At 47.1% G+C, this 23415-nt stretch overlaps 1 protein-coding gene across 3 annotated transcripts in view; it reads right to left on the bottom strand.

Annotated features, from left to right (window-relative positions):
- Positions 1-23415, bottom strand: part of FRMD4B (FERM domain containing 4B) — a 136434-nt gene that overhangs the window by 75065 nt on the left and 37954 nt on the right. The window contains exon 1 of one of the 3 annotated variants that reach the window (XM_063348067.1): positions 9867-10441. The exons of the other annotated variants lie outside the window; for them this stretch is intronic. Coding sequence (XP_063204137.1) covers positions 9867-10028 — 162 coding nt within the window. The 5' untranslated portion in view covers positions 10029-10441. Of the gene's footprint in view, positions 1-9866; positions 10442-23415 lie in introns of those variants that run through there. 3 annotated transcript variants of the gene reach the window in all.

Genomic DNA, 23415 nt, shown 5'->3' with positions numbered 1-23415 from the left:
AAGCCTTTCCAGCATGAGTCAGGGGACACAAGACGCTGAAACGTGATTGTTAAAAGCGGAGGTGAGCTGGGAAACCATTACAATTATTTCTTTTTTCCTTTGTAATATTAACCCCTCTATTATGGAACAAAATGAAGTTTAAAAAAAAAAAGCAGTAACCAATCTAAGAGATAGCATAAGGTGCCAGCCGTGGGGCAGTGAGATACCTCGCTGGGGGACCACGGGTCCCTGCCACCCCCCTGTGCCACGGCAGCTGGCCAAGGACCCCCACGCCAACAGCTCTGTGTGTGCTGGGAGCTGTCATCACCCCTCCAGTTCTTCCTCCCCACCCAGGGGACAGAAGGGACCTTTATGCTAAAACTTGGCACCATACAAACTTCAAGCCGCCTCCACTTTCAACCCCCAGGAGTGGGGGCTGAGCCTCGCAGCAGCAGGGACGCTCACCCACCCATCTGAAGGTCTATGGCTAAGTGAAGATACCCAGAGCTTGTCCTCTTGGTGTGCCTGCCCTCATTTTACACACTCACGTCTCTACAGTCCCCTCCTGTGACAGGTATCCCTGGGTTCAGCGTTTCAATGGATCCCCCCAGCTCCTTTCCAAAGCACACTTTGGGCCAGTGCCTCCAATGTGGGCTACCACACATCGGGGAGGGAACTGGGAGTGTGGACAGAGTTTACACCCCCTTGCACCCCCTTGGCTGTCCATCTGAATTTGTTCTGGCATCAGGGTTGGTCTCCAGGCATGCAATTTGCTGCTGGTAGAGGTTTAGAAGAGAATCGTCTACCTGCTGTTCCCTTCACAGGTCTGTTTTCAGTGTGCAAAACATCAAGTTATACTTAAAGGACATACAGCTCCTCTCTCTGATTTCTCCTGCTCTGGTGCATCAACCTACAAGGCTTCACATACCACAGCAACACTGTGTCAGACAGAGCACAGGTATCACACAAAGGCACAAAAACTGAGCTCTCCTCCAAGTGTCAAACAACTATATAACACCACTTTCTCTGAAAACAGAAAATGGAAGAACTGTGCACCCAAATCCAGGAGGCTGTAAACCTCCAGAGCTCCAACCTGACCTCCAGGCATGTACACAAGATCTCAAATTCACTCATGCAGTTACTTGAAAATCTAAGAGACAAGACTGTTCCTCCTTCACAAACACAGCTCAGCATTATTAATCTCCTTTTATGTGATGTGAGTATGGGTACCCAAGCTTTTAAATCACATCCTCTGGCTGCATAAACTATGGTAGGAAGATTGATGTCAAGGGAACAACACAGCCCAGGACCACAACATCCAACATAGGCTGGAAGATACAGACCAGGGGGTAACATCAGAAAACACTACCAGAGCAGGGAGGAGCTCTGGGCACAAGACAACCTCACCTGGGAGCAAGAATGGACTTCTTCCCTTTAACTGGATGCCCTCCTTTGGTTATTTATGCTTACTATGCTCAAAGACGACAAACCACGAAGACTTTTCCACCCCAATTTTTATAATCCATGGATCTATTTTAACAGAAAATTAAGTTCAAACCCTGAAACAAACTTGCTTTTATCAGAACGGGACGCAAGAACCTCAGGGTCAAACTTTTGAAAGCAACACCTGATTAGAGACACAGGGTTCCCACTTCTTAGAGGTACCAAGCCCTCATGGTCCAATTAAACTCCCCCAAACAAGAGGCTCCATGTACTGAGCATTTGAGGCCAACAACAAGCCCTGTGTAAAGCCAGAGCCTTACTGACACTGCTGGGAAGAGCAGCAGGGCTGCCTGGTCCTCAGGATCAAACAAGTGAGTCAGCTCTGCTCCCCCTGCCTGGGGCTGCCTCCCTAAATTACCAGCAATCCAGACACCTCCAGAGGGCAACTCACCCCAGCTACCCCAGACACCTGGGATGCAGTGGGGTGCCAGAGGTGTCTCGGTGTCTCGCCCTCCTTGTTTAATGCAGAGGAACTAGCTTTGATGAAATATCCACCTTTTAAATAGCTGCAGACAAAGAGGTGTTTTTTTTTCCCCCAAAGTTACTTCGTAAAAGCTAACGTTCTTATAGTCAGGAGACTACAAAAGCTCTCGACACAATGCTCAATATCACAGGTTTCATGAAAAAACCATAAGCTGGCCCCACATCAGGAGGATGCCAAGTCAGGTCAAGCCAGCTGGTCCAGACTGCACTGGCAACCTAAGGGGTGGCAGCTGAGACAGTTTTGTCTCCAAAACACAGACTCCAAAGCCCAAAAATAAGATGGAAAACAGACAGTGAGTCATTTTTCCTTAGAGAAATGACGTGAAGGTTACCTGGGTGGTGCCAAGTCCTGCCCTGCTGGGATAACCATAAGGACAGGAATAGCTGGAAGAGGGGAAGAGCACAGCTCCTCAGAAGATCTGAGGCCTCCAAACAAACACAGATTGGGGCTGTGTAATTCAGCTGGGATCTGGGCCACAGATGTTTTTTCTACAGAAGAAAAAAGAGAGTTTAAAAGAAATACAGCCTACCCGTAAGAAGTTCCAGCAGTAGGAAGCTGTTGGAGCAGCAAGAGTTGAGCAGGGAGAAGCCTCTGCAGTTCAGAGGCCACCAGAAGAGCTCTGAGCTGGGGTTTGGGGATGGCAGTGCTGTGACTCCTCACTAAAGGGTACGCAACCCTACAGCAAACACAGCACACCCCAGCCTCTCGGAATGTGGTGAACAGATGCAAAGTGCTTGATATTAGAGAGGAATTACTCACTCCCACTTTCGCTACGGCTTACCAAACACCGACTTGCACGTCTGCTGAGTGCACTTGCTCAACCAGATTCCCAATGGGCTTCATCCACACCAACATACCTGCTCTCCCAAAACAACTGTGGCAACCAGACATGTCCAGTCCAGCGTCAGCCAAACAACTCTGCACTCAGCATGATAGGGACCTCTTTGCCTAGGGCAGTCACCTTTCTGGAGAGACTGTTCCCCTTGTTTTCTTCTCATCCATCTACAACCTCAGTTTTCCTTTCCTATTGCACTTCCGCTGCCTCTTTTTTTCCTACCTGTTTTCCCACACTTTCTTGCAAGTTTGTGCTCAGTTTGGAGCATTGGGGATTTTGACATACACCTGAATGGGGTCAGAATCTTTTTTTTTTTTTTTATTCCCTGGTCTCCCCCCTCTGTTTCCTTACTTGCACAGCCTGTACTTTTAACACTATGTAATTCTTCCACTACCCTCTTCTGCTCTTCCCGCTTCTTCACTCCCAGTCCTTCGGCATCCTCACCCACGCACATGCCAGCAGTAACCTGCTGCATGGGATACCAACAAGCATGGCCTTCTCCACGCCGTACACCCTCTGCCCAGCCCACAACACCCTACCTAGAAACCACTGGCCCAACGAAAGGTAAAACCAGAATGCTCAGAAAACAGCACATAATTAGCAGCGGCTACACGTTATTAGTGCTGTATGCAGTAACTTCACCACTCCCAGCTCTGCTGGCACCGCACGTTTGCTCCCAATGGGGAGCAGGAAGATGAACACTGGGGCACCCAACACCAGGACACCCATCACCGGGACAGCACCTATTCTACATCAGCTGGAAAACCAACCACAGGAGCATCACTGTCTCGAATGTAATATTGCTTGGACTGTCAATGATGGCTTTTAATGGCTCAAAACAGCACATTCAGGCTATTCTCAGCATTTTGATGACCCTTATGCTCCCCACCTCTCCTTCCCCAACACACAGAGTTGATGCATGTTTAAATGAATGACAGACCAATTAGCAGGGAAAAGTGTACATGTGTATTTGTGTGTGGGAGGGTATTTAAGCTAATATATTCCAGCACTGATAGCTTTATCCTCTTTGCAGTCTCTGAGAATGAACTGGCCTCCATCTGTACAGAAGATTAGTAGAATTACTAATCACTAATTATGACTCAGAGGTTTTAAAAGCAATGCAGACTGTACAAGGGTGGCCTGATTTTTAGAAAACGAGGAGACAAAGATAGCACAGTGTTATTTTAAGCACATGGACAGTCCATCCAAGACTGCAAAGAACTGCAACAACAGCGCTAGCAAAAGGAGTGACAGAAAGCTAAACACGCAGAAGGACAAAGAGTGAAGCATGGAAAAAACAGCATGTGCCTGAAACACTTTTAATTTGCCTTTTCATAAGCCTTTTGTCCAGTCAGAGCAGGCTGGCCAGCCTCTGCACAAGACTAAAATGGAGACTTATCCAGGGAAGTTCACACAGCAATACATTTGTGTAGGAGCCTGGTTCTGAAAAGTGGCGCCAGCGACATTTGAAATCTAACGTATTTTGTGAACTGCGTCATATTGAAAAAAAATATTTATACAGGCCAACGTGGGTAGTGAATAGAAGGCACTGTTTGAAACTGGCACCGCAACACCCCAAAGGAAATGAGATGAAGTTCACAGTCTGGTTGTGAAGTTTGTCTGCTAGGGTAGAGGGAGGAGCGGTAAAAAAAAAATTGTATTTTTGTTTGAATAAACTCTCAAACAGAAAACGCTATATCATGAGCTCAAATGGAAATATGTCTGGCAGAGAGCTTTGGAAAGCTGCTGTTGGAAGCATGTAAAGCCAAGTTTAACTCTAAGCTGTCAGGAGGCGGTGCCCAGAGCCAGTCCCATTCTCAGCTCTCCCTCATGCAAGAGGCTCCCCCCGAAGCCACAATCCCAGGGAAAGCTTCTGCGTGTTGTGCTCAGATGGGACAGGGGTTCAAAGCAGAACCAAAGCTCTGCAGGTGATGTACGAGCAGTGTCACAGCATTAGATCAGATCCCTTCAGAAAGAAATACAGCTGGATAAAGCAGGCAGAGCAAAGCTTTTCCAGAGCAACCAGTAATCCCCAGTTCAAATGTTTGAAGGGGCACATATTCAGCATCCCCAAAAAAGGTCTTCAAGCTTCCTTTGGAGAGCCCTGACCCACAAAGATGCCCGAAATGCTTCCTCTGAGCATTGCTGCCAGGGCCTGTCCGGTGTGGAGGAAGGAAAGCTCTGCCCCTTTGTGCTCACCTTCACCGCTCCAGCACTGCTTTCCACCATTGTGAAAAGAGAAGGAAAAAAAGGCATCTCCAATTCGTTGTCAGCATTTTTTTTTTTTTTTACAATGAAAAGTTAAGGTGTGGTAGCAGAGGAAACATGGTCCTCACTATCCAAACCAACTACATTAGCACCATAGGAAACAGAAGTCAACTGCTTCCTCTCTCTCCTCCACCCCAGGTACATATGGGATGGACACATGTACAAAGCTTGTTTATTGTGCTTCATCAGCAAAATCTTTTTCACTTCACACGGAGGAAGTGACCTTTCAGAGGTTAAAAAGCACTTGGTCCAAGAAAGCCATGTGAATTCAGTTTACACTTTCACACCAGAGATTGTTAGCCAAATTACCAGTGTAACTGAACAGCTTAATCACAGAGATGCTCCCATACCTGGTTTCATGTCCAGCAGATATTAATCACAACGTGTCATCATATTCCACAGGGATTTGGGGGGATGGTTTGCCTGGTTTCTCTTTTCCCCTTTGAGTGAGCAGACTGACATGCACTTTAGCCCTGACACTAAGGCATTCACTTGACCAGTTTTTAGTTTACAAAAAATTAGCTGCATGATCAAATAGACTTTGATGCAATGTTTCTTTCATGCTTAAAAGCATAGGGGGTGATGAGGAATGACTGTGATGTGGGATGTATAGGTGAAAATTGGTATTCAGACCTCGGGGAAGACGGGCACCAGAGCCTTGTAGGGTTGACATCCCAATGAGAGTCAGGCCAGTGGTGACACATGTAACTGAACATAGGATAAATGTTGATCCTGAAAGCTTTTGGCTGTGCCGCTGCTTATTAACCTCATTTATATGAAAATTTCACTTTCTGTTTTACTGCTTTATAATTAGGTTTAAGGCAGGTGGTCTATAAAACCAGCTTGTGGAGAGCCCTGCCAAAAGCTTTATTTAGGAAGAACTATCAGGACACCCAGAAGGGCCACACACTCCCACTGTGGGCATTTGGGGGGGGGCGGGGGAAGAGGGACGACTCTGGGAAGACCCCAAAGCCCAGCCAGCAGGCCAGATCTCCACAACATACAGCCCTCGCTCCTTTCCCTCATAGGAAATGGGTACCTTGCATGAAGGCATCTATGCTGAATTCTCACCTAGGATTTCTTCCAAGCCCTAAGAGCACTAGCTTGTATTGACTTGCTGCAGTTAGAAAGAAGATTGTGCCAGCTCTTCCATCAGCTGCCTCTGCAAGTCTGTTTTTTCTAGGACAGGCTTTCAGATGCTCTCTGCCACAGACAAGACAACGTTGCCTGGCATACAACCCAAGCGCTCAGAGACAATAAATCCACATACTGTACAACTCTCCTCCCCTCGCATGGGTTCAGAGGTTATTTCAGAGTGAAACGGGACGCCCCCTCAGCACTGTGGCTCACAAACTCCCCCAGATGAATAGGCTCTGGGCAAATAGAACATCCCTTCTTTGGCAGACGAGGCAGATGATGGTAAGCACTCTGGAGCAGAGACCATCTCAGGGAGGCGCCTGAGCTGGGGCAGAAGTCCCTGCACCAGGGCCCGGGTGAAACAACAGCCAGTAAGACCTTGGAAGGTGTTTCCTACACACACACACACGTGTTAGAAACAAGAAGGCTAAAGAGAAGGTGACTGACAAAAGCTGCTTTGTTCTTGTTGGTTGGGTTTTTCCATGCTCAAAGCTGCTAAGGCAGGTGAAGGCTTTACACTGGCAGAGTGGATTTCAGCCTCCCCTGGGCAGGCGGCTCTGCCCGTGTGAGAACCTCTGTGCCTGCCAGCTTCAGAAGACATAGGTGAGAGCCCTACGTAGAAGCATGAAGGTGTCAGTGCCTTCTCCATGCTGTGACCGAAGCTCAGGTTTCCCATGAGGCTAGCAAGCATTTTATATTAAAAAAAAGACAGACCAAGAAGTCCTCCCCGGGCTGTTAAGTTTGTTACTGTGGTGACAGAAGCAATCCTACTGTCTCTCCTTTCACCACAATAATGTACTGACAATTAAAAAGAGACCTGCTAGCAGTGTCCAACTTGCCCGAAAATAGCCACTGATCCACTAAACAACATAAACCCCAAATACGGATGAAAGCAAACCGAAGCCTCCGGGGCTGACCCAGCAGTGCAAGTGTCACCTCGCCCTTCCCTGCATGTCCCTGCAGCTAAGCTCAGTGACAAAGCTCTGACTTGTTCCCTAGTTTGTTACACCAGGCACAGTCCAGGGAGTCCTCATAGAGGGCAAAAGCGTAAGTTTAGTCAAGAGAGCCTTCATACACACAACCTATGTTATTTTTCACACCTAGAATAAGAATATGAAGGAGTTACATAAATATGAACATTCTTGATGAAGCCAAGGTGGGAAAGGACTTTGTTAAGCACCTGCCCAGATGCCAATATTAATAAGAACACAAGGCAAAAAGCATGCTTCCATCTGGCTACACCAACTACAGGACTTTTCCCAGTAAAAAATATTAAGACGACAAATAGCATCCCTAGCAGGTAGGAGAGTGCTGTTATATCCATTTTACAGACAAAAACGGGGGCACAGAGAAGGAAGACAATTTGCCCAAGATAATGTAGGATCTATGGTAGCAATAGGACACAAAATTTCATGTCCAAAATTAGAGCCTAGTCCCACAGACAATGCAGCATCCACCTCCTCAGAGAGACAACCCCACGGAGAGCTCTGCACTGGGTCTTTTGCTCCTGTATTGCTCCACAGAGCCCGAGGCTCAGAGTACATCTCTGCATGCAGGGGTCATCCAGCTACCGCCTCTAGATGCTCCCATAGCTCTAAGTGTTTAAAAAAAATGGAAAAGAAAAATAACACTTGATTCAACCTCTTACAGGGCTCTGATATCCAAACAGATGGGTGACATTTAATGCTGCATGCTTAGTCCCTCACCCCCTGGATGCAGCTGGGATACCACCAGTGGTTTGCACAGCAAAGAGCCAAGATTTCAGCACAAAAAAGCAGTGTATTACACAACCCAAGGAAGAGCTGCATGGCATTCTTTCAGCCATCTCTCTTTAATACACCCCAAGTGACCACGCTAGGAAATTCCTGATATTAAAATGTGAGAGTCACCTTGTTGCTGCCTGGTCTCCCAGGGATGACCTCCAGGGCGATGCACATGGAGCAACTGGTCGATCACTGCGTGTCCCCAGCAGTCTGGCTGTGACAAGCTGTGGGCAGAGGGGAGCAGGAAAGGGGCACTCCCCATCCACCCCCAAGCTCAATAGCCATCTGGAAGAATGACAGAAGGACCAAATCCCCTCTTTTTACCTATTTTCACATCCCCACTTTAGGCACAAGTCAGTGATGCTTTTCATAAAGGCAAGAAAGATTAATCCACCAACAGCCACTAGGACACAGTAAGTTTGGGCTGAGATACAGTCACGCTTTGTTTTTTTGGGGAAAAAAAAATTCTTTTCACTTCAAGCCAACCATCAGAGAATTGCAGCTGAACAGGCTGAATACAGCTGTTGTCAGAGCTGGTCCTTACTGAGCCACTATCCCAGCCCTGGAGGGATGGGGATGCTCCATAGGGATGCAGCAGGGAGCGAAGGCAGCCTGAGCTCCATGTCCTTTACTTGAACAGACTCCAGAAATAACACCCACGCAGCACAGGTGTAGCTGGGTTTTACTTACAGAGAAAGAAGGGAGCCGGAGCTGCATCCCACATTTCTTCAGGTCAGTAAAGGTGGGAAAACAGGGAGCAGTGTTGCCTGTACTCCTGCGTTCCCTAACTATGCATGATCCCTACTCCACAGGTTACGCACACGTCGCATATCACAAAATGTTTACATCCATCATCTTACAAAACGTCAAGATGCATGCGAGCACATGGAAGCACTTCTATCAACATAAAGCTATTCTTCCAACTCCTGAGCATACCTTAAAGCTAAGTAGCAACAGATCCCTTTGGGATTAAATAGGCATACATGTCCTTTTAGCATGCCCTTCCCATGGAAATTACAACCTGATGGTTCTGGAGAGCTGTTTGCTATGAGCTGTGTCATTCTCCGTATTGCAACGCACCAGGGAGGGGGGAGAAGCAGCTTTGAAATATTTAACATAATGTAGCAAACATGCACACTGACACTGCAACCAGGCACACAGCACAAGCTTACACGTGGGACAAAAATAAATAGACACAGAAAAATAAATAACTGCCAGCAAAAACACACACCAAGAAGAGTGACATCATACTAACGGCAACTGGATACCACAGTAACTGCAAGTACGGGGCTGTACTTTTTTGCCTGCAGAAAGAGGAGTCTCCGAATAGTTGTTTTAAAACTCACAGCCCCCCTCCCCCCCAAATAGCAACCCCTTTATGACACAAGATACTCTCATGTTACAGTCTGCTACTATTCAGTGACACTAAGAGTGGAAAAAACTACATGGCAGCATTGTGCTCCGAGTGCCCGATGGCAGCGCAGGCTGAGAGCTGAGCTCTGTCTCCCAAATGAGAGCTCGGTGACAGCAGCGAAAGGGGCTCCCTGCAATACGGGGGGCAGTCGGCTGCCAAACCAGTTTTAGGCAAACTGGCTGATAAAACACATTTAACAGAGAATATCTCCCCCCAAACCCTGAATTTAAGACAGATGCACAGTGCTGGCTGTTTGAAAGCAAACATAAACCTGCTGGGAGCCTTCGCACCTCACACAGGGCTGCGTGAGCTGTGGCTCCAGCACGATGCCCCTCGCCTCCCCCCATCCCAGGCACCTCACCCGGGGTGTGCACACTGAGGCATCACACAGGTGGGCAAGCATGTGTCCGTTGGGTGGCACCATGCTTTTCTAAGAAGACCTGGTGCAAATACCAGGTTGGTTTGTTTTGTTTTTTTTTTTACCTGGTAGACATCCCGGAGGCCGCACCACGCTCGCAGGGCTTGCCGGCAAGCCCGCAGCCGAGCAGCATACCACCTCCTCAGCGCTGCCACTGTCACCGTCCAGACGAAGCGGCTCCCGCTGAAGAGCAGATCCTCCACCCCGCACATGAACACCGAAGCCATGACTTACTCCAAAACAAAATCCCCGTCCCGGCTGGCTCCTGCTGGCTCTCCCTCCCTCCTTCAAATGCCTGGCATGACGGCAGCCCGGCTTTATACTGCAGGCAGAGGGCAGGGGTGTTGCACAGAGCCAGGGTCAAGCCTTCAAACAAACTCCTCTTTCACGGCGCTTCCTGGGCAGATTCCCAGGCATGTCCCGGCGCCTGCAGCCCAGCCAGCGGCTGCAGTAGCTCAGCCCTACCAGCAGCTCACACAGCAGCCTTGTCCTTCTTAGCAGCTTATATAAATCTCCGTTAAGCTCCGGTAGCTACCACGATGTTTTCTAATTAAATTTTAACCCTTTTTGCCATATGCCCTGACAAGAGCCCCATTTAGAGGCGACAGGAGGAGCAGGAAGCCACTGGGCAGCATTGATCGCCGCCGCACATTGGTGAGCCGGGCAGGCGCTTCGCACACAGCTCCCGCCAAATACCCAGCACTATCTGCCTCTGACACCTCCTTATCTGCCAGGCAGGGAACAAAGCTGTCATCATTTTCTCCCAGCTGAGCCCGTGTTCAAATTATACACTAGAAATCCTATTTTTTTTTTTTTTTAAAGAAAAAGCACCTCTGTGAGCTAGCAAGTGGAGGAAAGGAAAGAAAAATAAAACCACCCCGATCAGAACAGTCCTGCAGAAATAGATGCACTAACTTCTCTTACAGCTGACATCACAGTGGATGCCCACAGCACAGAGCCATCTCTCTGCTCCACACCTCCCCCTTGGTTGTTGCATGGTACCGATTAAATGCTGAACACCTGCTAAATAGATGATTTTGCTGTACTCTTAAACTAACATAAGTCCATTAATGCAGCACTTGCTACATGAGAAAAAACAAAGCTGCCTGTGCTAGCTGAGCTCTTCACAAACAGCCCACAGCAAATAAACACTGAAATAATAGCCCACAAGAGACTCCAGCCTTGCCTCGATAGTCAGTATAAAATTAAGCAGCACCCTGCCCTTCTGGGGCTTAAACTGTCAGTGCCAGCAAGCTGCACCTTTCATTTGTTAAAACTCTTTCCTATTAAAAGCTAAGGGATAGATGGAGTCAAAGGGCAGTTAATCTTTTTCAGACCCCTCAGAGGATTTGAAATTTCCTAAGCTTTTTGGGACAGAAGCTGCCGGGGGGCCCCACATGCCACCATCCACAGCTTGCTGAAGGAACTCCTCAGAGCAGAAGGAAGGAACTCCTCAAGGAGCAGATTTTTGCATAAAACCATCAGCAAGATCAACCTCTCTGTAAAAGTACTCTCTCTTGTGCAACGAAATGAAGGAAGAGGGACCAGGAACAGCTTGCAGAAAGGCTGCATGGGAGAGCTAAACCCTACAGTGGTGCTGGTACTGCTTCCCCAAGGGCACTGTCTGCAAACAGCCCCTGCACCAGAGTTGCAGTCGTGCTGTTCCAAGTGCTCTTCATGGGAGGGAGACACCCTACATGCTCGTAGCACAGCACAAGTATTCACAAAACCCATTTCATTCCATATTAATCAGCCTTCTTCAAATTGCAAGAGCCTACAGTCATGTACAGTCAAACCCTGTGTTGTAGTTGGGGTGATGTAGCTCTGCAGACAGATGACTGCCTGTCATCAGGCTTAGACTGGCTTTAGACCTGTGTGTCTCCAAGCATCACACTTTTACGTATAACAACGCAAGCGCAGCTCTGCTCCTCTTGGTGCTGCTATCTACTGGCTACGCTGCTGCCAGGGAGTTTAGTTCTCTCCAAGACTTGCTTTCACACAGGGAAAAAAAAAAAGACAACAATATTTCAAATATTATTAGAAGCTGTTACAAAGTAAGCTGCTGCAGAGAGAGGTCCAGCTTGTTATAACAAGAGGCAAGTAAAGACTCGGGGTCTGCAATTGAAATCCAGCATCCATATACCCACCCCAGGAGTTTTCCCCCCCGCCCCATTTGAATGCTGTCTTAGAGCCTGTGGCCACAAGGAGGGTGTCTTCCTCCTCCTCCAATGCTACCCATCATCACTGTTCTGTGCTTAGAGGACTTTAACGTCAACATGAACACACAAAATGGAAAAAGTTTGCTTTCCACCAGGAGAACGCAGTGCCAAATATCTAGAGAGAGTTACTGCAATAACCTAAGCCAGTACCAGCGCCAGGCTTGGCAGCGGGTAATTGCCATTCCCTCAGATAACACCACTTTGGAGAGCAACCAGCCAAGAAAACCTCCAATGGCATCTGTGCATTATGGTCAAGTCATATCCAAATTTAAACACTGAGATAAAAAAAGAAAATCCAATTTTCAAGTTCCACTTCTGAAAGAAAAGAAAAGGAGCTTTGTAGTTAAAGAAACAGGGCAGGGAACGGCCCTGTCCTGCGCCAGGAAAATCCAACCCACCCACTACGGAAAGTTTAAATGTTTCTGCTCTCTCAGTGCCTTTTTGTGTTCCTTATCACCTAATTAGACTACAAAAATTAACAATGAGGATTTTCTCCTTTAACACATCACAAGGTTTTGGGGGTTTTTTTTGGTTGGTTTTTGTTTGTTTGTTTTTGTTTGGTTGGTTTTTTTTAAGTTGGTCTATGACCCATGGTATCTTTAAATTAGAACTTACTGTTTTGTGCAGTTACTCTTTATACTTCACAAGTCACCGTGTGCCTGAGCGATGGCCTCGGATGGCTCCGTCTCAGAAGGCAGAGCCACACGTACACTCAGGCCCTCCCCTCCTCACTGCTCCCAACCACTTTACCCATCAATACTTCCATTACCTTGTGTAGGCTTTATGCGCTTACAGTAAAGCTATAGCTCCACGTGTAGGCTAGAGCAAGGCAAGAACCTCTTCCCCACCTTTACTTAGGGTACGTGGACTTCAAGTCCAGTCTCGTGAACAAAAGCTTCACACATCTTGTCATCTCTTTTGCAGACAAAGCAGGTGATAAAAGTAGTAGTAAGTGTCATCTGGATTCACCTTCCCTGTTACGCAGGGCAGTAGTTACACCATGGTCCCTTGAACCTTGGGCATCTGTTGAACACCCACAGAACAAAAGAGCAAAGCGTTTGTGATACATAGAGAAGCTAAATGCTATTTAGAATAATTTTGGTGTTTTAATAGGTAATGTATTACCCATTTAAATCAGTCTTTTATTGACTTCCACTTTCAGAACCTGATTGCAAGTGGGTTAATTTGAAATACCTAAATCATATCTGGACTCCTTAGAGTCAGAACAGAGATCACAAAATTCAGCAAGGGAACGTCAGTAAGATAGCCAGATGGTTTCCAAAGGCTGTGGCATCCGCATATCTATTCTGTGAGAAAAGAGGGAGAAGACATATCTCAGAAAAGGTCTTTGTAGGTGTATGTACCACTTTCAAGGGAACACAAGAGACAACTAACTGCAAATCTATTTGATGTACAGCCATATGAACAACAGGGCATTCATTGCTAGTAAGGGATAAGCCTCCGCAACAGGAATCTAAGGAGAACATCACTTTAAAAGACAGTAGACAACCTGTGGCAGATTCATACTTTTCCATACATTATTGATTGTAGTTCCAGAATAATGAATATTAAAAGAGAACAAAGGTTTGCTACCAACATAACAGGAAAAGGTGATCCCAAGTGGATTCTCAGGCTTCCTTGCATGTTATCTTCTGTGCCAAAGTGAATGGCACAAGGCTTAGCTGACTTGCTGCTTTTCTTTTCAAAGTAGCTCATGTGAAGTTCACATGGATAGAGAATTCATCTACCTGCGAGACCACAGGACAAGAGCATCAAACTTCCCCTATATCTACAAAGCAGTATTGCCCCTAGATACAACTTTTGATTAGACATATAGGAAAAAGGACACACACACACAGTCCCTAGTGGCAGGTAATAAAATTAAAGCTTTGATCATTTTTGGTCTCTGAACCTTCAGCAGTAAAAGGTGAGTTATTGTGCAGCTGCACAAAATGCCTAATTATACAGGCTAGCAGATGTCTGTCCCAACCGGTGCATTAAAACACACTTTAATCCATAGTTTGTCCTCATATATTGACTACACATGATTGCAAGCAATTTTCATAACGTTCTGTTGAGCAAATAGTAAAGTTCAGTGAAGAACAAAAAAGCACCAAGACAGCCCTCAGAAGGTTATGAGAAGCAGTTCTGTTTCATGGCACACATCGCTATTTTGAAATCTGCTGTTACTTCAACTCCCAGGGTTCAAACCCTCAAGGCCCGATACCCTGGGATGGTCTCAGGGCAAGGATAAGCATCATTGAGGTCCATGCTTGGACCCAGAGCACTGTGGTACCAACACTGTCCACCAAAAACCAGCTGCAGTCCCATCTCACTGCCTACATCCAGTCATGGTTCTCCTTTCTGCACAAATCCATGTGTTTGATTTTCATCAAAACTTTCCCATTTTGCTCCAGTTACAAGCCAACAGCGCATTATGACACTGCTTTTAAAAATACATTTCCAAAAATGCCCAAAGGTGCTGATTTTTAGGAGTTTTCATAAGCATGAACAACAGGATTACTTGGGAATTAGGCCTTTCTCAGACAATGCTGAAGCTGCATATCTCCCTAACGTTTTTTTTTTTTTTAAAATTCTTGTCATGAAACAAGCCTGTCAAGCTGTGAGCATTAATGCAATTAACCCCAAATAAAGATGAAGTGACTTTTCAAAAATCGTTTTTGCTACACTCTGGCCCTTAATTACCAACTTAATAAAGATAAAGTGAAATATAGTCATTGGGTGCCCTCTCTTTGATGTTGTAACCTCTCACTACATAAGATGCTTAAAAAGCAGCACTGGTGCATAGGATAAGTCTGTAATCCAACCTGTCCTGACCAAGAGCTTTTGAAGCAAGATTCAACTTCTGGTAAGAGGTGTTTGCAAACCAATTTTGTTCTTTGAGATTATTGAAAAAAAACCCACAAGATATTCTTAATCTACTTTAATCCTTTATATTGTCACGAATTTTGGAGGCCTCTCAGAAATAAGTCTACAGTTCCACAAAGATTTATCTACCACCACTCATGTTATCAAACCTTGATTTAGAAAGCAAATGAAATCTGCATGAAAGGACCATGTCACCCTCCTTTAAGGCTAATAACAGCATCTGATGTAGGTATTTGGACCTCTCATCAGGTGCTACACCAGGAATTTGGATTCCCAGCTTTTGGCCACTGAACTGCACTTAAGTCAAGTGACTGATGTATCTGAAAACCACAGCTACACCGAAAATGATCCCCAGTTGCAGAGGGAGACTTTGGTACCTACTGCTCTCCTCTCTGGGTGAGGCACAGCCTCTAATAAGCTCCTTTAACAGCAGCTTTACATACTTCTAAATGAGGTACTGCCTTTTTTCCTCCCCTCTGAGAGCTCAGGCTGTACATATATTGCTCTACACTAATGATATAAACATAATGCCATGACAAATAAACACACTTTTAAAGACGAAGAGCTGCTGTGCCAGAAACATGAATTTCCTGCAGTCTGTATCCCATAGTAAACTAATTAGCGCTTCACTTCAGAAGAAGTGCCACTGCCTTTTAGCTTTATAAATGATTAAGCAGCTTGCAGTCTGATTCCTCGAACAGCAAACTTCCCTACCCGCTATACCTCGAACTCCAAAATCAGGTCAGGTTCAAAACAAGTAGCATATGCTCCAGTTTCACAAGTCAGGGTTTATCATCTTTTGTACCATGCCATCAGAACATGTCACCCAGTTTTAATAACACAGATCTAGTTCCTCCAGTAGCTTATGGTCGGTGCATCAGGGGTGTAATTTGGCCCAGCTCCACTGACTTCAGTGAAACCTCACACGTTCATACGCATATAATCAGGTGAGGATGTAGCTCAAGAAGCTTATATACAATTTGGCAGCAGTGAGCACGACTTCTAAGGCGTGTCACTATTTAACATATACCCATATACAAACTGTATTTAAATTTTATGCATACATATTTCTAAATCAGTAGAAGTCTACAGCCCCAGAAAGTCGGTTTGCACAGAAGAGATACGTGATGAGGGAAACCACTCCCCAGACTTCTGGGTAAAAAAGGATGAAAAAACATTAAAAAAAAATTATTTCCACCTGAAAGAGGATTTGTTTCTATCACACACACAGTGCCTGCAAATGCTTTCAGACAAACTGCATTTTTATGCCCTTTCTCAGCAGCCTGGGTGATGGCAGGCTGGGTTCCCACAGGAAGGTTGCCATCTACTCAGTCACCAGCACCAGTGTCTGCAGCTCTCCAGGCACGGAGACCTGCCCCAGGGACACTGCACAGTGGGTCATGACATTGTGGGATGCTGCCTTCCCCACTCCAGGACTGGGCAGGAACCTGGAGAACCACCCTCCTCTTCTCTGCTTTGTGGGAAGGGCTTCCTTTCTGGGGAAAGCTTCACCAGGAGAGGAGTCACCACTGATGACGTGGGAAATCATCCTGCACTTGGTGCTACTCCCAAGTCACATCTGGAGGAAAGAAGAGATCAAACAAGCACAGGGTGGAAACCTGGGGCATCCTTAGAGCTGCAGAAAAAGTGACACCACCACCTCCTCCTCCCTCCTTCCCCAGAGAGGGCTTCGCCCAGAGCCGCACTGTAAACGGGGTGGTGACAGTACTGCTCGAGGAAATGATTCACGCCGTGCCAGCCCGATGCCAGGCCAGGCCCTGGCGAGAGGGAGGCACCCCCGACCTCCGCCTCTGGGCCATCTCTCTGGGGAGCACCCATGGGAAGTGACGGCACAGAGGAGAGGCCGTGGCTGCCTTTGGAAGCTGCAGCAGGAAAAGCGATTTCTCTCTAAGCTGCTGATTTTGCCATCCTCCTACCCAGCCCCATAGCAGGTCACTCTCGCTCACATGCAGACTGTGCCCATGCCTCCTGACCCAACCACCAGCCCATGGAGATGGTCCCCAAGCCTGAGAGGGGACAAGGAGCCTCCACCCGCAGAAGAGGGGCTGAGACCCTGCAGAATGAAGGGACAGAGCTGTCACACACCAAGAAAATAAATGATAGGAAGGGACAAACTCACATTTTCCTCTACACCTGCACTCTCAGTGGTCTCATGCCTCTACCTCCACCAAACTGGCAGGAGTGTAACCAAGTGCACAAAACACTAATTTTGTAGGCAAAATTATAATAGCTTCTGTGAACTGACACACCAATTCTGACAAAATTTCCAACTCACACGCCCAAATATTCAGGAGAGTCAGCACAGTCTCTTCCACCTCCCACCTCGACCTGGCTGCAGCAGCTTCCCAGCAGCTCAGAGCAACGCCACATGCCTCTGGCTTGTGTTTTAGTGGATGTCACTCTTCCTGTCCATCGCCTTAATGGAGCCATGAAATGCTTCGGGGTCTTATCACAGGAGTGGCAGGTTCAAAGTCTGGAGGACTAAGGGGCTGGAGTTCCACACAGGGTGACACATCCAGCCCCACCGGTTTGTCCTGTGCTTCCCACAGCCCCAGCAGCAGTGGGAAGGTTTCTTGGTCACTCGGACGGGCACTGCATTCCCTGACAGCTACCAAACCCACCCAGCTTCCCTCGGGCCCTGAGGCACTGCTCCACGATGGATGCTGCCATCGCCCTGCTGCTGTCGTGGCCAAAAATGGGGCAGCGTCCCCTGCATTTTGAGTCGGCAAGGAGTATTAAAGGGATACTGAATAAGTCAGGTAACCACATTTAGATGACGTATTTCATGGTAGATATAAATATGTGAGGAGAGTGAAAATCCAGGGCTGCCCCAGCTTTATGATTATTTTATAGCCTCGTTAATCTATGGCAAATGGGGTAGAATTACTACATAACCTAAATACGGGGTAGAGATCTACAACGCTGTAAGAGAAAGCATAAATGAGCTAGTAAAGTTTCAGCATTTCACACGATATATATGGCCACGAAGACAAAAATAACAACCCAAACCTATCAGTCTCCTGACAAGAATCTTTTAAAGAGTGAGAATAAATGATGTCTAACTATTATAATTATATCCTCAGTGCATTCATTCTCTCAGGATGAGTAACCCAGGATGCTGTAGCCTCCAGAAAAATCATGACTCAGGGCAATGCTCTGCCCTTGATTAGACTTTATGGGTCACGCATAGCCCTGGAAAGGACTTGTCCTTCCCTATATACATGCTCAGATGACAGAGTTTAGAGCACTGCATCCTATCAAACATGAACCAAAAGACCATCTTGGATGCCTTTGTGCTTCTTCTTCCTACCCTCAGTTTCAGACCATAAACCCAGCAGAGCAGGATTCATTTCTGTGTGTCCGTTGGGTATGCGGCACACCAGAGTACCAATAATGATATAAGCTTTTCATCAAAATGCACATTTAAAGTAACCAGGACCCACGTCCTCTGTGCTGGTTGGCAGAGGTCAGCAGGGATGAGGGCAGGAGCATGGCACAAGCTGCTGATGCTCTCCCAGGGCCACAGGACTCACCTCATCTCCCCCAGACCGGACCACCAGCATCCAGTCCCACTGCTCTGGCATGCTCAAGAGAATGGTCCTGCTGCTATTTTGATTTAGGGCTTGATCCAGCACAATCAGAAGTCAACAGGTCTTTTTCTACCTGCCATGGATGAGTTCAGTTCAGAGCCTTTCAAGGCAGAGCAATGCATTTTCCCAGCCAGATTTTGCAGAGGGAGAATCGCAAACCAGTGGAAAGAGACAGCAGCAGTAAATAGAAGAGGCAAAAAGGAATTGGTACTGTGAACCTATAAAATAAGTTGCCAACACTCTCAGTGCTATGGAGTGATGTTGTCTGAGAATGCAGGTCTACTGCGCTATGCTTCTTGAGCTAGAAAGCAAAAAAACATCATTTCACAGTGTATCATCTCTTGCTACAGCAATTAGTGCCTCATTTTACTAACAAAGTACCTGTACAGCGCACATTTGTCAGCTCTGAGCAAATAAATGGGGAATAACCATCTAGAATTTGAGAGGAGGCAAATCCGTATGGTTTGTTGTTAGAGCAGATGAGCTCTGGCATTAGTGTGTTATTTCTTGAAGGTGAGTCTCAGTGCTGAGTGTTTGACCATGGAAGTGGAAAAAAGTCAAGGAGCTCGTAGCATTTCCCCACAGAGGGGCCACGATGCTTATACAGGGCACTAAACATTGCTGTGAGTAAGACTAAAATCAAGCTTTCCAAACCACACGAGCTGCTGGCCCTTCAGAAAATAGGTGTGCGTCCAACTGCATGGGGCTGCAGGGCACAAGGAGCCACTGAACCGAAGAAGGAGAAAGAGCAGCCATTAAAAGGGTGCTTTTATCCTCAAAAGGCTCCCAAAATAAACAAACAGCATGGCATGGGCTTGATCCAAAGCCTATTGAAGTCAACGGAAAGACTCAAACTGCGCTCAATAGGCTCGCAGCAGGGCCGGGCATGCCATGAGAGCTCCACGTGCTGCCCCACCAACACACCGACCCCCAGCAGGGGACTCTTCACCACGTCCCACAGCTCCTTCTGCCATTGCTCAATTCTCCTCTCCTTGGCCTCAGGAGGCATTCTGCAATCATAAGCTACTGAAGCCATCCAAAATTATTTATATTTAAAAACATAACTATATTTTGAAATAGGTATTTTTTTTCTACCCATCCCCCGGAATACAGGAACACAGACAGGTCATGAATCAATCACCCACGTAGCTGGGGCCCACAAGATCTGTCTCTGCACCAAAAGTCTGAACCATACCTCTGATCTGTACTTCATGAAGTGCCTTCTGAGGCCACCACACAGGTCAGTCCTCCCCCAGCTGCCACCCTTGTATTTGGCCTGAAGCTTTCAGTATTTGGAGAAGAAATCTGGACTGACGCTACAGAAAATGAAAGTTCCTCTTGCCAAGAAAGACGGTCCAAGTTAAGACAACATGTATTTTATGCATTCAAGCTGAGCAGAGCCCCTCCAAGAACAAGAGCAAGGAGTCCTGGTCCAATTTTCCTTCCCTTTTAAAAAAAAAAAAAAAAAGCACCAAGAGAAAGGCCTGACGCCAGCAGCAGCTGTATCAGATGCCCCTGGGGTGGGAGCAGTGACATCAGGAAACATCAGAAAAAACACAAACAATGAAAAAGGAAGCAGGGAGGGAAACGCGGAAGGGATGGAGGGATGGACAGGGTGGCTGTGGCCCCAGCTGCCGAGTCAGCCTCTTCAAAGCAGGAAGGCAGGACCTCACCCCTGCAGAAAGCAGGGTGCAGGACACAGAGCCAGGTGAGGTTTCCCCACATCTCACCCCCTTCTCACAGCCCCCCACCAGACACGAGCGTGGCACAGCACCGGGGTTCTCACCCATCCCAGGTCCCCACTTGCCACCACAGCTGCGGCCAGATCCCACAGGTAAAGCTGTGCAGCCCCTTATCCTGGTATAGGCAGAGCGTGAGGACACGGGTGCAGATGGGTGGGTTACCCCAGAACTTGCTTTGTAGCTTACTGGGAAGAATAAGAGGGGAGAGGCGATGGCATAAAGGGAGAGAGGACTTTACCAAAGGGCTCTTAATAGCACAGACTGTTAAAACTCATCTTCAACAACAAAAAAAAAAAAAAAAAAAAAAAAGAGAAAAGCTTTGCAATATAGTTTGGATCCAGCATTTTGTTCTGTTTAACCCCCTTAAACTTTTCCCTAGTCGCCTTGGCAGTGCAGGGAAGCCAAGCAGACACACTGGGAGCAGGGCTTTACCCCAGCCAGGCTCCCCACAGTTTCCTCATCTCTCTTCTGGCTGTCCTGCAACAACATAAATTCCCCGATGGGGGTCAATCAGAGACCATTTGTAAGTTTAAAAAAGTTACTCGTGCTATAATGGGCACAAATGAGAATTCAGCATTTGTTAACAATTATCCCAGGCAATAACTTCAGTCTCCCCCTCATACTTCAAATGGAAACAACACAGTAACTGAGCAGTACCTGTTGGCAGAGAAACTTTTAAATGGATGGATAGGAGTGGCTGAAATGGCTTCCTAAAAGAAAAATTCTCTTTTTTTTTTTTCCCCTTTTGGGATATAAAGTAGGCTTGCAAACTGCCCTCGCCATTATCAGTGCTGTGAGCATTTCATAGTCCTAATTAACGGGTATTTGTTTTCATGGGCGTGATTCCTCATCTGCCAAGACTGCAAAATTATAATGCATTTTTCCCCATCCTCCTTGGAGAGGACATGAGAGCTTAGCCAGGGAAAGGAAGCCATTTGGAGCAGGAAGAGGATGCTTGGAAACAGAGCTGGAGTGCTCATATTAGGCCCTTTCTGTGGTCAGAGGATCAAATTGACTTTTTTTTTTTTAAAATAAATAGCTGCTATTCTCATTCATATTAATGGGCAAAACTGTAGCACAAAAAGCCCTTTGCTTGCCTTTTTCAGCAGGTCATGCCATCCTGCCCAGCTACTCCTGGAGGACATTTCCCAGGAACCCTGCACCCATCCTGCACATGTGGTTGGAAGGGAAGGGGACAGCAGACATCAAGCCCAGGGAAAACAGAGCACCCAGTCCTCCTCTTCCTCCGGTAGCACATCAGGAGGAAGAAGGAGGACTCCCAGCTACTGCTGACCTGGCCCTGCTACACCCCCATTGCATTACCTCCTGACCCATATACCTGTTTCTCAAGTTTTGAAACACCACACAAAGAACAGAGGGGCCAAACTTCCTTCTCCTCACATGCACCTGCCCCTCACAGTGTGGGACACCACACACTGCGGGATATTGGGTGGCCTGCCCCAATCTTCAGCATCCACCAAAGCTGAAGTTACTGTATGCCTCTTGCCCTCTACATCCTAAACATAGTTTTCATCCTTCAGGGAGGCAAACAAGGATATTTGGGCCACGGGAAGGGGGGAAGGAGGAAGAATTTGGAGGAACTGCCAGGAGACAGGCAGTAGCTTTAGGGTGGGAAAAACTCCAGGATGAGGGTCTTGATGAGTAGAGAAAGCACAGCTGTAGGCTGAAAGGGGCTCCAACATACCATAGGCTGCCTGTAGAGAGAATAACATCTCTCAGTAGGGGCACAGCTCTGAGGCAGGAACACAGCACAGACTGTCCCTCCCCTACACAGCCCTGTTCTTTCCATCCCTGCCCACCTGTAGCATTAACTGTCCTTGGCAGGATACAGGGGCATCTGCCCCTTCCCCACAGAGGCAATGAGCTCCCTCAGCACACACATCACAGCACAAAACTCATTCCTAGGACTTGCGTAGAAATGGCAAGGGGAAAATAAATTCAGGGATTCAAAAACAAATCTAGTGGATGCTACATTTCCAAATCCTTTGGGAGTGAGAAAAAAAGTTACATATAATATCCTTTACCACTTTCTCCTGCTGATTGTGAAATCAAATAAAGAAACCCCACAAGAACGCCGCAGCCACTGGAATACAATTCATGTTTCTCTACTGCTAAATTATGCATTGGCCTTACAGCAGGTAAAATTGTAGCACAGCACCATCTGTTCCTCAATATGCTTGCTGCCAGCTACCGTAGCAGGGATTTACTCGCATATCCCTTTCGAGGTACGGCTGAGCTGACGGGCAGAATGCCTGTCACCAAAGCAAGGGATCTGTCACCTGCTGACTGCACATTGGGATATATCCCATTTGGGATATACCCTACTGAAGGGTAGGGACAGATCATTCATTTTCTGACATACAATATAGGCTCACAGCGCCAGCTCGAATGAATGGCCCTTGATGATGCTACCCATCCTTAAAATACTGCGGGAGAAAGCACATTTTCCAGCTGCTTGTGCCTTATGCCAGAGCACATTTATATCAGCAATTTCATTTCTAAATATTCTGATGGTTGCTGCAAGTTTTTCCATTATGACACATGAAGGGGAAGGAGAAAGGCAGCCAACATTTCCACATCTTTAAATTGAAATTTAAGGGACTTGTACACAAGCACACATGAAAGTCTCAGCCGTTAATCAGGGAGCTTCCAACTTCTTGCATCTATCCGTCTCCAGCAGACCTTGCATAGTAACCGAAGCACCAGGGAGCTCAGTACAGAGCAGGCGTGAAGGTGACCATCCCCAGGGGGTTTTGGTGGGTGCTGGCCCCATCCTGCTGCTCCCTCAGCTGCATACAAAGCTATTGCTAAAGGTCAGACCTGGCAAGCAAAGGAGCAAAACCCAAACCCCTGATTTGCCCCAAATTCCTGCTCTTCTGCCTGCAGAGCAGCTCAGAGCAAGGCCAGCAAAGCCCACCACAGCCTGGGGCAGTGCTGGCTGCTGCTGCAGCTGCCAATGCTTTCAGGCTGTGAGGTTCTTGGTACAGGTTCCAGCACCCAGCCCAAGGAAGGAGAGCGTCCCCACATAGTCAAGCCTCCATCCCCTCGAAATCCATGGTAGGCATTGTGTCTAAATGAATGCCTGACCCACCAGCCAGGCTGGCATCAGGAACTACACCAGGAGCGGGTCTG

Source organism: Chroicocephalus ridibundus, chromosome 10 (genome assembly GCF_963924245.1).
Source record: "Chroicocephalus ridibundus chromosome 10, bChrRid1.1, whole genome shotgun sequence".
NCBI lineage: Eukaryota > Metazoa > Chordata > Aves > Charadriiformes > Laridae > Chroicocephalus > Chroicocephalus ridibundus.
The sequence above is the reverse complement of the archived record's forward strand: the minus strand, read 5'-3'. Positions and strand labels throughout refer to the sequence as shown.